The sequence below is a fragment of the Schistocerca piceifrons genome, chromosome 3 (assembly GCF_021461385.2).
Source record: "Schistocerca piceifrons isolate TAMUIC-IGC-003096 chromosome 3, iqSchPice1.1, whole genome shotgun sequence".
Taxonomy (NCBI): domain Eukaryota; kingdom Metazoa; phylum Arthropoda; class Insecta; order Orthoptera; family Acrididae; genus Schistocerca; species Schistocerca piceifrons.
This window is the reverse complement of record NC_060140.1, coordinates 778,091,550-778,105,305: the sequence shown is the minus strand read 5'-3', so window position 1 is coordinate 778,105,305 and position 13,756 is coordinate 778,091,550. Positions and strand designations below refer to the sequence as shown.

The following is a 13,756-nucleotide window of genomic DNA, read 5'->3' as shown; positions in this document are numbered from 1 at the left end:
GCTTTTATATGATAAGGATAGGCAGGGAAATAATAGCTTTATTTCGCTGTACTACATTAACATATTTTAGTTAAATTGCTTTACTCAGTTTATAATTTGCCTATTGCTATCAAGTAAAAATAATTGATACACAAGACATTCATGCAATGAACTTTGTGAGTGAACTGTGTGTTAAATATTGCTCAATGTATTTAAAATCAATAAAAATAATTTTTTCCACTGATACTCTTTTGTTTAGCAGTTTTTATTCTTTTTCAGATACTCTATTTTTATCTTCAAACTGTAATGTTCGTGGTTGTGAAAACAATGATATAAAAAAGTTTTCGTTACTTTTGTAACAATACTTATCTTGATTTGAGAAATACTTATTTATTTCTCAGGCAGACAGTATTTAATCTGAATGTTGCCTTGTGTAATATTTCTGCAATAGGTGTAGTTCAGCGATATTTACTAGTGATCGGCATTTTGCACTACATATCCGTGCATAAAGATGGTTCACTTGCGGAACAGCGATATATCATGTCTTCAAGTTTTACCACAAGAACGATGTTGTAGTGTTAAATGTCTTATTCGTAATATCCTTGGAACATTGAGGCCAACTATCGCAAATCTAACGTATTTGTAAACAAAATCAGACAAACAGCAACATATTTTGAATGTTATAGAAGAGCTAAATAGCTTCATAGAGTATATAAGCATATTATCATGAATAATTTGTTTTTGAGGTCGAATATATTAGAAGTCTATTCAAAATCAATGTGTGAGTTAATGTCAAGATCCCAAAACTGTAGCTCCTAATTTTGTTTTGTAAATAAGTTTGGCTGCAATAGTTTCAAGTTGACTGTTTGAATAATAATTTTAAGAAATTTCGGCATCACTTAAGGAAACTGAATAATTTTAACTGAATGAAAGTCACTTTAATAAAATTTGAGACTGAATTGAGAAACTTAGGATACTTGGATGTACTGAAGGAATTCTGGCTTTGTTACAATTTTTTTGCAATAAAGTGAAGTTATCATATTGCCAAATAAAGAAATATTTAATTGCACTTGGGTATTTGGGTGTTTCTCATATATATATATATATATATATATATATATGTGTGTGTGTGTGTGTGTGTGTGTGTGTGTGTGTGTGTTTTCATAATAAACGAAAACCATGAGCCTTTTTAAACTCATCTTTAACAAATTGCCCCCCCCCCCCCCACCCCTTTGACAAAATCCTGGCCATGTTCATGCCAGTATTATAAGATGGTAGGTACTGTTGGACTCTCCCCTATGAAAACGATTTAGCATTTGAGCACAACCACACAAAGTAGGCAGAAGTAACACCATCTACATTCTTTTACAAGAAAAGATTATGCAGCGCGTTTCTGGTTCAGAAATCACATATCAAAGTTGTTCTTTCATGAGAAATTCGTGTTATGCCTCACAGAAGAAAAACGAACATCTACCAGCACGTACCAAATTTCCATAGCGGCAGGATCGTGGACAATCGAGACGGTATCTTATAGTTCTGCGGTAATCATCGGTGCACTCACGATAGGTAAGCGAAATGCGAGCCGATGGTTTGAGGAGGGCTTCAGTTAACGCCATCTGGATCTCATCTTTCCCATGCGACCAGCACCCGAGAGAACCCAGCGTTCACTCAGCTGTACAGGATCTTACAGCCATGTCATGTACGTAGTCAGGAAATGACCTAGTTTGTAGCAAGGCAAGTATCCACACGGACACTGGAGGTCGTCCAGACCAGACCTGTTCACTGATCGGCTCCTCTGAGCTGGCTCATTCTGACGCCTCTGCAGTGATCAAGCGCCCGGCTCACGGCGAGTAATGGCAGGGTTTAAGGGGGGGGGGGGGGGGGAGGAGGAATCGGAACAAAGCAACTCGTCACAAGAAACTGCTGTCAACGAGTCTATTCTACGGCTGCTAATACTTCTACTGAGATCTACCACTTCAACATGGCTAATTAACGCCTTTCGTCGCAAATTTATTTCCTATAACAGTTGCAACTAAATGAAACTTACATTTCTTCTAATTGCTGAGGCGAAGAACGTGGGGTAGCTGACTATGAAATATTTGTCACGATTGATGCAGCCTTATTATGAATGTCGTTTTCGGACGAAGTTTTAATTGACATTAACTTGGTATTTCGTAACTATTTTATTTGCATGTGAAACATAGGAAGAGATAAATATTACTCATTCTGCTTTTCACTAAATCATCAATGTCTCATATTATTTTCCAAGCACTGTTCATTCGAAACTAAGCTTTTAAACTGAAGTCTGTCAGCGGGTTTCTGTGTGTAGATTTCTTCCTCTTAATCGGGCCAAAAAGTTGCTTGCAGAAATATGTAGACCCAAACATCAACACATTCGTAGATGCATGCTTGTGAAGTTGTGGAAATTTATGTTGAAGCACAATTTTATAGGGTCTGTAAGACTTGTTATGTTATGAAACTGACTGTACAACTGCCTTTGTACAGGTTGATAAGTTCTAAATGTCGTTGCCTGCCTTTAACGTTGAAGTCCCTCTCCTGGCAATAATTCTTTTCATCGATATTAAATCAGCTGCTGTCCACTTTAAGCACTGCGCCATTAAGTTTATACGCCTGCACTTAAAACTACGGCGAAATTAACGTATTATAATTTCTCTGAAGAAAGTGCACAGTTTGCACTCGCCCTCGGGTACATAACGACTTCTGACAGCCACATTGTACCGCGAGCGAGCACATCTCTCACGCTCGCCTAGCCATCTATCCACCTCCTAAACAGGCCTGGTCTACTCGTAGACCACTACCGACCCACGGACTGTCGGCGCTGCCATTTTCTTCCACGCGGCAGCAGATGGAGGTTCGGTGACAGCTGCTAGCCCAACCATAACATTGAACACAGATATAGCGCGTCTTCTTTCCAGGTGTTCCGGTTCTGCGTACAGCATCACAGATGTGTCTGTGTTTGGAAACTCCGAGGGGAAGAGACACTGTCATATTGCGTCGTCATACGGGGTATACCACTGGATACACGACTCGATAAATTCAGGTTATCATTGCTGGCGATTTTGACAATAGCCATTACATTTCTGACGTGTTACCGCAGGTGGGTACATCCTGCCTTCGAGGAATAAGTGGTGTTACCTTTCAACAAGGTAACGCAAACCCACATGTGACCAGTTCTGCTACGACCTACCTCTACAAAGATGGTGTTTGACTTTTGTCCTGGCTATAATGCTCTCCAGATCTCTCATGTTTACCGTCACATCTAAAACTTCGGATAAAAAAGAGAAATTTCATGTAATGATCTGCCGGCTGGTGTGGAACCGTGCGACCGCTACGGTCGCAGGTTCGAATCCTGCCTCGGGCATAGATGTGTGTGATGTCCTTAGGTTAGTTAGGTTTAAGTAGTTCTAATTTCTAGGGGACTCATGACCTCAGAAGTTAAGTCCCATAGTGCTCAGAGTCATTTGAACCATTTTTGAACTTAACATCTGAGGTCACCAGTACCCTAGATTTACAACTACTTAAACCTAACTGATCTAAGGACATCACACACATCCATGCCCGAGACAGGATTCGAACCTGCGACCGTAGCAGCCGCGTGGTTCCGGGTTGAAGAGCCTAGAGCCGCTCGGCCATAGCGGCCGGGTGCATCGAATTGATATCTTATCAAGGTCTGCACAGGTATTTGTGCAAAATTCCTCACACAAGGCTTCATTATAAGTAAGGTTATCATGTTCCCGAGAATGAAGTTACTATTAATATTATCTGTCACTTTATTAATATGTGACACCAACAACACGTGTCCCAACTTCGCTGGGATACGCCTGAAGTTACCTGTAATTCCGTTGACTCTCCATCCAAGATAACATCGTTTCCTCTCCACCAACGAATCTTCAGTCCCGTCATAAATTTAGTTTGAAACCTCACTCTGCAGCGGAGTATGCGATGATATGAAACCTCCTGGCAGATTAAAACTGTGTGCCGGACCGAGACTCGAACTACGTGGCGTGAGTCGTGCTTGGGTATGGTAGAGCAGTTGCCTGCGAAAGGCAAAGGTCCAGAGTTCGAGTCTCGGCCGGGCACACAGTTTTAATCAGGCAGGAAGTTTCATATCAGCGCACACTCCGCTGCAGAGTGACAATCTCATTCTGGAAACATCCCCCACGCTGTGGCTAAGCCATGTCTCCGCAATATCCTTTCTTTCAGGAGTGCTAGTTCTGCAAGGTTCGCAGGAGAGCTTCTGTAAAGTTTGGAAGGTAGGAGACGAGATACTGGCAGAAGTGAAGCTGTCAGTACCGGGCGTGGGTCGTGCTTGGGTAGCTCAGTCGGTAGAGCACTTGCCCGCGAAAGGCAAAGGTCCCGAGTTCGAGTCTCGGTCCGGCACTCAGTTCGGCGCTAGCGGCCGTGCGAAGCGGAGGTCCGATACTTCCGCCTGTGTGGCGTGTGCGAGTGTTTGTTTACTTGTGGACTTAGTCTGCGCGCGGGCTAGTAACAACGATCATGGCGAACAAGTACAGGAAAACTACATTACGATTCAATTTCTGCAAAGACTACGAATGACCAAAGGCTTTAGCAGTGGAACGATTCATTCGAGAGTACGTCAAGATAGCGCCAAACGATATTGTCGGAATTCATCTGTCCATCGTTAGTCCCACGGTGTATGTTAAGATGGTAAATGACGCGGCGTGTGAGAGAATTCTACAGGCGACAAAAGCAGGTCTCCGATTTTGCCATAGTGACAGGAATGTCGGCACGGTAACTGTAGAACATGCTGGACTGGGTGTACGGACAATACGTGTTTTTGAGCTGCCATTTGAGCTCCCGGCTGACGAAGTTATCGAGGCTTTTAAGCCATACGGCAAGGTACATGGTCACACAGCAGAACGCTGGACACAATTCGCCACGTACCCAGTTCTTAACGGAGTGCAACAGATCACTATTGATCTTCAGAAGCATGTACCGTCCTATCTGACAATTGGTGGTTGTCGGGCGGTGGTGATTTACGATGGTCAACCACGTACATGTTCTGGCTGTGGCCAGGAGGGACACCTCAGGTGGAACTGTATGGAACGGCGGATTACGCAACTGCCTTCAGATGTGCGGGAGCCGTCGCCGGCGATGACAGTACTACCGATCACCTATGCCAAAGCCCTCACTGCGTCAGCTGATGACCGAAAAGACACAGCCCCGGTGGAAGATCAAGATGGCACTCTCCGAAACCTTGTAGCAGACGTCGGGATGACAGAGGATGCTGCTCCATCGAGCATACAATCTACGGCGACAACATCAAATGAGACCCAACTCTCACCAAGCACACCGATAGTACACGAAGCAGTTGCCACTACGGATGCTGTTCCGTCTGGAACGCACTCTATGATAACAACATCAGTTTCGACCGAACTCCCGCCAAATACAACGATGGGACTCGAAACACTTCCTGTTCCTACGAATGCTTTTCTGTCGGGCAGCCGTGATTCCCTACAATCTGAGGACACGGAAGGAAGATCACGCAAACAACGTTCCCCGAAAAGGAGCCGGCCGAAGTGGCCGTGCGGTTAAAGGCGCTGCAGTCTGGAACCGCAAGACCGCTATGGTCGCAGGTTCGAATCCTGCCTCGGGCATGGATGTTTGTGATGTCCTTAGGTTAGTTAGGTTTAACTAGTTCTAAGTTCTAGGGGATTAATGACCTTAGCAGTTGAGTCCCATAGTGCTCAGAGCCATTTGAACCATTTAAAAACCCGAAAAGGAGGAAACGGCGTCGTCGCACGACACCTCCTAGGGATGACTCCCCATGCCCCGACGACGATGTGCCTGTGGACCAAGACGACACAAGAACCTCTACGAAACAGGATGAGGCAATGGAAACTGCTCGATCAGACCCGCAGCGGTCTGTCACATTGACGGTACCGGGACGTGGTGATGCTGAAGAGGAATCACAACCACTTGGCTCTCCAGACGCAGATGCTGTGGCAATGGACACGAATATATCACTGCCTGCAAAGATGTGGTATGACGATATTGAGGAGGCGCCGGACGACATACAGAGGCAGCCGGCACTCACGAAGACGGCCTAATAATTGCTGACGGTGAAGGGAGATGGGCGAGAGAACGTCTTCTAACTCAGCCCCCAGCGCCGATGCAGGGAGATGCTGTTGCGCATCGACAGAGTGGGATTCAACGCCATGCGAACCGTATTGCGACATTAAATATAAATGACGTGCGTTCACCGGCCGAAATACACCTATTGAAGGAAACGATTTGGGCATCTGATGTGGATATTGCTTTGCTGAAGGAAGTCCACATAGCTGCACTCCCATACATCGCAGGCTACCAATCCTATTCGTCACATGGAGATCACAATGGGAGTGGGGTGGCAGTTTACGTGCGAGATGGCTTTCCAGTGGAAAACGTGTGTTACCTTCCGTCGGCCAGGGGAATGGCTTTCACGACGTTTGGGACACGCATCATCAATCTTTATGCACCGTAGGGAAACAATCGACGGCGGGAAAGGGCGCGATTTTATGCAGAAGACATTGCCCCACTTTTCCATGGACGTTATGAATGTGTAATAATTGGTGGAGATTTCAACTGTGTTCTCAGCCAGATAGACCAATGGCCGCAAGCAAACATCAGCCAGGAGTTGCGAATCGTTGTCAACGACCTTGTACTTAGTGACACTTGGGAATTACGACATGCAGATGCACCGGGATACACCTATGTGACAAGTCATTCGGCGAGCAGGTTAGATCGCATTTATATCTCACGGGCTCATGCAAATGATATCCAGGACGCGGAACGCTGGCCATTGGCATTTTCCGATCACAGCGCTTCCATCTGTACGGTGCTTCTTCCCCGTAGAGAGGTGTGGAACAGTAAGGCCCCGTGGAAATTAAACATTCAACATCTACATGATCCTGAATGCCGTCACCGGATCCTTGAGACATGGACGATGTGCGAGCGAAGGGTTGGAAGGTATGCGACGAAGCTTGATTGGTGGCTGACTTGTGCTAAACCGGCGCTTCGCCGTACGTTCATCGCATATAGTAGGGAGATGGCAGAATGGCGCCGCCGTACGACCGACTTTACTTTTGCAGCGCTGCGCGACCTGGACGATGGTCCGCCGGGACAGGACGTCTGGATCGAACGCAAAAGGATAAAAGCTAAACTAGTGGCTTTGGCTCGGAAACATCTTCAGGGAACCATGGTGCGCGCCAGATGTCACGATACGATAATGCACGAGATTCCTTCCATGCACCACGTCGTGAATGAACGAAAGCACCGACGACGCGTTTTGATACGGGAATTAATTACCCGCGAAGACCGAAGAGTGACGCGTCAAGCGGACATTGTCTCAGCATTCGTCGACCATTACCAACACATCTATCGGGAAGAAGCAGCCCCTGTCGATGACCTCGAACGTATAGCCACGTACGTCTCCCGTACACTGACGGTGGAAGCCGCGGGAACCTTACTGGAAGCCATTAGCTGTGATGAAGTACATGATGCGATCGCAAAGGGTGCGTTGAATCGGTCCCCAGGCATTGATGGACTTCCTGCTGAATTTTATCGGGAATTTCGCAACGAAATGGCACCGCGATGGACGGAAATGTACAACGAGTTGTTAAATTCCGATGGGCCTATTCCACCGGCTTTTATGGAAGGCCTCTTGGTGCCAGTACATAAACCGAAGCCAGGAATTGCGGTCACACATTATCGCCCCATCACCCTGCTTAATGTTGACTATAAGATCTTTGCACGGTTGCTACCGTCCCGATGTCGTATGTTAATTCGTAGCGTTCTCTCTCCAGAACAGACGACACCGGGTGGATCGGTGAACGTGCAAACAGCTACTGGCGAATGCCGTGATTTGATAGCGCTGGCGGAGGAGTGCCGGCTTAAAGCGGCGATGGTGGCGGTTGATTTTGACAGTGCTTTTGATAAGGTGCGCCACAACTATCTGTACGCTGTACTGGAACAAATGGGATTTCCAGACCGTTTTACTGGTCTCATTAGAAGGATTTATGGGGGCGCACAATCCTTGGTACAGGTTAATGGGCGTATAGCAGGGCCCATTCAAATTCGACGATCCATTCGCCAAGGCTGCCCTCTTTCGATGCTGCTGTTCGCGATAGCGTTGGAACCATTAATTGGGAGGCTAACAAATTCTCTTTCTGGGATAGAACTGCGGGGCTACGCCTTCAAATGTCGTGCCTATGCGGACGACCTCCTGCTGCTCGTTCGTTCTGAAGAAGAGGTGAAGACGGTTCTTGAACAGTTGTTGGACCACAGTGTGACGGCGGGTAGTACAGTGAACATGAACAAATCGGCAGCAATGCCGGTTGGAAGGGGCCTTACGGCGGAAGAAATCAGTCCGTTTCCTTATGTGCAACGATTCCGCTATCTCGGCATAGACTTTACCTCATCTGTAAAACATACTGCGGCAGTTAACTACCGACGTATTTTACAGACAACACGTACCATGGTCCGACAACATCTCCTACGGCGCCTTGATCCTTTGCAGCGAGTCGAATATCTGAACACTTACGTGGTTTCTCGAATGGTGCATATTTCGCAGATCCTGCCCCTACCACTCACGCTCGGACGTCGACTTCAATCAGCACTAGGCTATTTTGTGATGATTGGATCGCCCCTCAAGGTGCGATACACAACGCTTACGCTCCCTACGGACAAGGGGGACTCGGACTTACGAATGTTCACTGCCAAGCGACGGCGCTCCTTCTAGCCACGATGTACAAGCAATGGCGTAGCGGGCGTGATTCCCTTACATCCCGCCTACTGGATCTCCTAGTTCCAGCGTCCCTCACACCTCTGGTAGCGGTGGGCAACATTACGCCACATTTTGCGCATGTATCAACATTTATCGTGGAACTTAGTTATATCAGAGACGAGCTTCCGCGCACGAGACCACCATGCGCGAAGGATTTTTATGTTTGGCTGCTACGTCGGATAAGTCGTAATGTCATTGAACTCAAACACCCCAAGTTGCATTGGCCGAAGATTTGGAGACATGTGCACCAAAAATTCCTTCCTACCTTCGTTCGGGCACTGTGGTTCTCTGTCACCTGTGGCAGGTTCAACACCAACCAACGACTCCATGCAATTGGACTAGTGGACACTCCACTATGCCCTAAATGTCGCCAAGTGGATGACGACCATCACCGCTTAACTTGTATCGCGGTGGAGGACGTATGGTTCCTAGGAAGACAGATGGTGGCTTGCTACCTCCGTGTGACCCCGCAACATATTACACCTGCTTCCTTCTTACATCCGGAGAGTGACTACTTTCCGGCGACTAAATCACGCTCGATCATCTGGGTCAAAGGTTGGACGATCGTGTACCTCTATGGGGATGCTGTCAAGTCGCGACTCGACTTTTGGTATTTCTTGCAGCAAGCCCACAATGAGGTTCATAGATGGTCACACTATCGGAAAACCTTTGCCAACTATCTTCAGGCAGTCTTCCTCGACCCCCCACGCAGTTGGAATGTGCCGGTTGCAGTCGGTGTGCACATTTGACAGCTGATAATGAACCTCACGCTTCTCTCACCGCTCCATATATACTGCACATACTATGCCATGAAATGATCTACATGTTCCTTTTAACGGAGTGATCTTTATGGAAAATAAATAAATAAAAACAACATCCCTGTTCCTTAAAAAAAAAAAAAAGTCGGTAGAGCACTTGCCCGCGAAAGGCAAAGGTCCCGAGTTCGAGTCTCGGTCCGGCACACAATTTTAATCTGCCAGGAAGTTTCAAATCAGTACCACTTTCTGCTATATCTGTCGTCTCAAAGCAGAAAATAACAGCTGGAACATCAGGTATGCGTGCTGAAGTGATGGAAGGATAACTTGTTTCTATCAGACTTTTTAAAAACATGTGGTTCACTTTCGTTATCGAATCTTAAAAACTGAATAGAAGTAGGGAAAGCCTTGATATCCACAGCGAACCATTCAATCGACGTTTAACATCACGTTTCATCATCAGTCATACATAAGTTCCTAGACCTAATTTGCCCAGTTTAGTCTCGGTTCCCGCAATTGACGTTTCTCCTAGTTCGACAATTGTTATGATAATCTTCAGTTTTCCACTCGTGTCATGTGCCAAACATTTCCATCTGTACTGTGTTGTTACGTCATTAAGTATAGTTACATGGTTTTCCGATATCTTCCTTTTTCTGTCGGTCTTTATATACTTTTAGCTCCTTTTTAAATCTCATTTCAGACATTGTCGTCTCGTCAGTTGATTTTGTGCGATTGTTTGAAGATGTCGTGTTGTAGCCGCCGCGTCTTAATGCTGACGAAAAGAACGTCTATACGTCGAAATTATTGAATACGATGCGAACTGCACGAACTGCAAAGGAAAAAGGAGTGATACATTGTCTTAGTCAAGTTTAATTGCTATCTGATGAGAGTAACTGCCCTGTGCCGTACGATTTTACTAATTCTTTCCACTGAACTGCTCATTTTTATTTTGTTTAAGTGTGTGTGTGTGTGTGTGTGTGTGTGTGTGTGTGTGCGTGCGTGTGTGTGTGTGTGTGTGTGTATGTGTGTGTGTGTGTGTGTGTCGTGTGAGCGTGTGTATGTGTATGTGTGTGCTTTGTGTAAATGGTTCTGTGTTTTAAGGGCATTTTTATACGTTCGTGCTAACTGTCTTTTTCTGTTTTCTTGCCACTTTTATTCGCATTCGCCTTATGAAAATTTTAGTACGGGCACCCAAGTCCTCGCTGTCGTGTGCCCAGAGCAATACAATGTACAGGGTATTTCAAAAGATACGCTACAACATGAATGTGCTGTAGCACACAAGCGAACTAAGATATGGTTTATGTGAGAGACAAATTCACAGAGCTTTGTTCGTGTGTGTTCAAAAAAATGCCTCTGAGCCCTATGTTCCTTCAACCGTGTATTCACACTTCTATTTGTAGTTCCATGCTGTAGGGTCTACATTCGAACTACAAAGACAAGTGTGAATACACGGTTGAAGGAACATGAAAGTCTTTGCCGACTAGGGAAAACAGACAAGTCAGCCGTGGCGGAACATGCTCTGCAGTCGGGGGATCACGTAGTGAAATTTTAGGAAACTGAAGTTTTATATAGTATTACGAACTATTATCCACGGCTATATAGAGAAGCCATCGAAATATATAAACCTGGGGATAATTTTAAGAGAAAAGAAGAAGCTGTGAAACTCAGCGATATATAGACAGTGGTGCTACATAATCGACGAGAAGTTTTTATCTCTGACGTAGTATGATCGATAGTTATATTTTATACTTGACAAGGTTTATCTCTGCTATCAGGAGCACTTCCTAAGATGTCCTACGTGGCTTTGGACGAAACGTCAGGGATAGAAGAGTTCCATGGACCACGGGCATTGTGGCGCGCGCCCCCGGACTCCAACCGCTTGCTGATGCAGTCGACGCCGTAGAGCTGCTACTGCCACAGCTCTCGCAGCAGAGTAGAGACACGATGCGATATAACGTCAGTCCCCGTAGATTAACGGGAGAAAAAACCTGAAAAACTTCCGAAAAGGCGTTCTTCGCGTAGTTGTTGTATCTCAATTACAAGTCCGCAGCGTTTCCAATTATGCGAACTCGTGTAATTGATGCTTTTTATTATTAATATTGTATTGTTAATTGCCCGGATTTGCAGTAGTTATTAATTCTTCTCTCGTTCGCATAGCACACACCATTTATTGCGAAGAAATATTTTAGTTAACAGTTTTTTCTTACGCTGTTGTCTCGTTGCTATGGAATTGTTGTGCTGGTATGCAGCGAGATCCAGAGACACTCTTTGATTCAGTCTTTGTAAGATTGCGTCGTAATACGAAAATATTTTAAAGTTCACTTCTCAACTAATGACGTGAATATTTGCACGTCAATGAAATAGTCTTTCATGAGTAGTCGTTGATTTTTTCATTTATCAAACTATTTAATGATGTAGTCCACACCGGGTATTTAACTGGTAACGAACAGTTTATTGTTATTTTGTCACTAAATACTCCCGCACCACACGCACACGGAGTAGTTTAGTTAAGTCAGTCCGACTGAGTTATAGTTTATTGGCAATTACCACAACTCAACACTTTAGCGTAATTGTTTTATCTTCATGATGTCGTGTACTTGGGTCCTACTCAACACTAATTGCGCGTATTCTTTCATAGAATGTTCACTGTTCCTTAAGGTCCAACTAATTTAAAGTCAAGTCCAATGTTCACTAATTCCGTTATTAGATTTCAATCAACCCATAGTGCACGGTTAAATGAGTCTATCTGTTCCTGTCTCAGTTCATAAAATCAGTTTCTTAAGCCGTGAATCCCGTCACGCAACAAACACTTCTAAACTCGAAAACAATCTCGTCACGATTCGCAATCTCAATAATTCAGATCAGAACTGCTCTCGTACGTCTGCACTGGATGAGTTCTAGCAAGCGACTTCTTCTGTGGAAGAGCATTGTAGGCGCATTGAATTTCTTCGCTGCGCTTACAACTCTCTTCCACATAAAAGTTATCTCTGATGACATTACTTTGGACTTAACTTTTGAGATATTAATTTCACATTTGTCACACGGATATTTGTCCATTGTTGAAATACGACGTCTCTTTTTTCTCTTTCGCTAACAAATATGCTCAGTGGTGTACAATGTAGTTGTTGACAAAACTCTTTCGTGTTAGCTCATCGACGAAGATGTTGTAACTGCCAAGATAACTTTCCCTACTTCATGTTCTTTCTTCATTGACTTTAAGGTGATCGTTGGGGCGTTACAGCATACAACCCGGAAGAATTCTCGGTAACTGGGACAAACTGTTAATCGATGTTAATATCGGGATGTGTTGCGACGCCTACGAGAAAATATGAGAAAGAAACGACTTGAAATGTGGCGAGACAGTTCATAGCTCTTGCATCGCGATAACGCACGCGCACGTTCAACCCTGTTCGTGCGTGACTATTGCACGATAAACGAAATCACTGTGCTCCCTCATCCTCCTGTACTCTCTGGACCTGGCCCCTGCGGACTGTTTTTTATTTCCAGAGTGGAAAGACCAGTTGAAAGGATGAATATCTGAAAGGTTGGACGAGGTAAAAGAAAATTCGCAGACGGAGGTTCGCGCGATCCAGCAACGGGCCTACCAAGACAGCCGCCGGAAGTGGAAACGGCTTTGTGAGCGGTGTATCAGTAGTGGAGGAGAGTATTTCGAAGGAAACCATGCACAATAAGTAAACAGTAAGCACAGAAAAATTTTGTGGACGAAGTTATAGGTACAGGAAGTGTACTGCAGGACTTACGCTAAGCGAGGTACAGGGTGCGCGGCAAATGACGCGAAGTTCGCTTACAAGCGTTTCTGAGAATCTGGGTGGAAGATTTCTGTCCTTTTGCCTTGAAAGCGCTAACAAACAGCCTAAGGTGAGTCATGCGTAATGTAACGTTTGCCGTGTAACAAGGTGCGTACAATGGGCACCAGGCTACCGACGCAACCTCAGCAGGGGCGGATGACGCCGTGCGTGACAAACGGCGTCGCTCCCCCTCCTTCGCCGGCGCGGATTCCCGCGCAGATAAAAACATGAAATACGCCGCAGGCTCGTACTCGTAGCCACAGATCCGCCTGGGCGCAGGACAGAGCGGCTAACAACGTCTCCAGCTGACGAGAAACGCAAACAGCGCACCGCACTCGCGACCGACATGGCTGTAGCGGCGCCGCCGTCCAAACCGCAAGACAGCGTCGGTAAGCAGCGACAGACAC

The 13,756-nt window shown here is 45.6% G+C and overlaps 1 protein-coding gene across 1 annotated transcript in view; it reads left to right on the top strand.

The window, feature by feature from the left end:
• Positions 1-5,855: 5,855 nt before the first annotated feature.
• The window catches only part of LOC124789055 (sialin-like), an 89,370-nt gene continuing 81,469 nt past the window's right edge, over positions 5,856-13,756 (top strand). The window contains exon 1 of the mRNA XM_047256346.1: positions 5,856-6,004. Coding sequence (XP_047112302.1) covers positions 5,856-6,004 — 149 coding nt within the window. The remainder of the gene's footprint in view (positions 6,005-13,756) is intronic.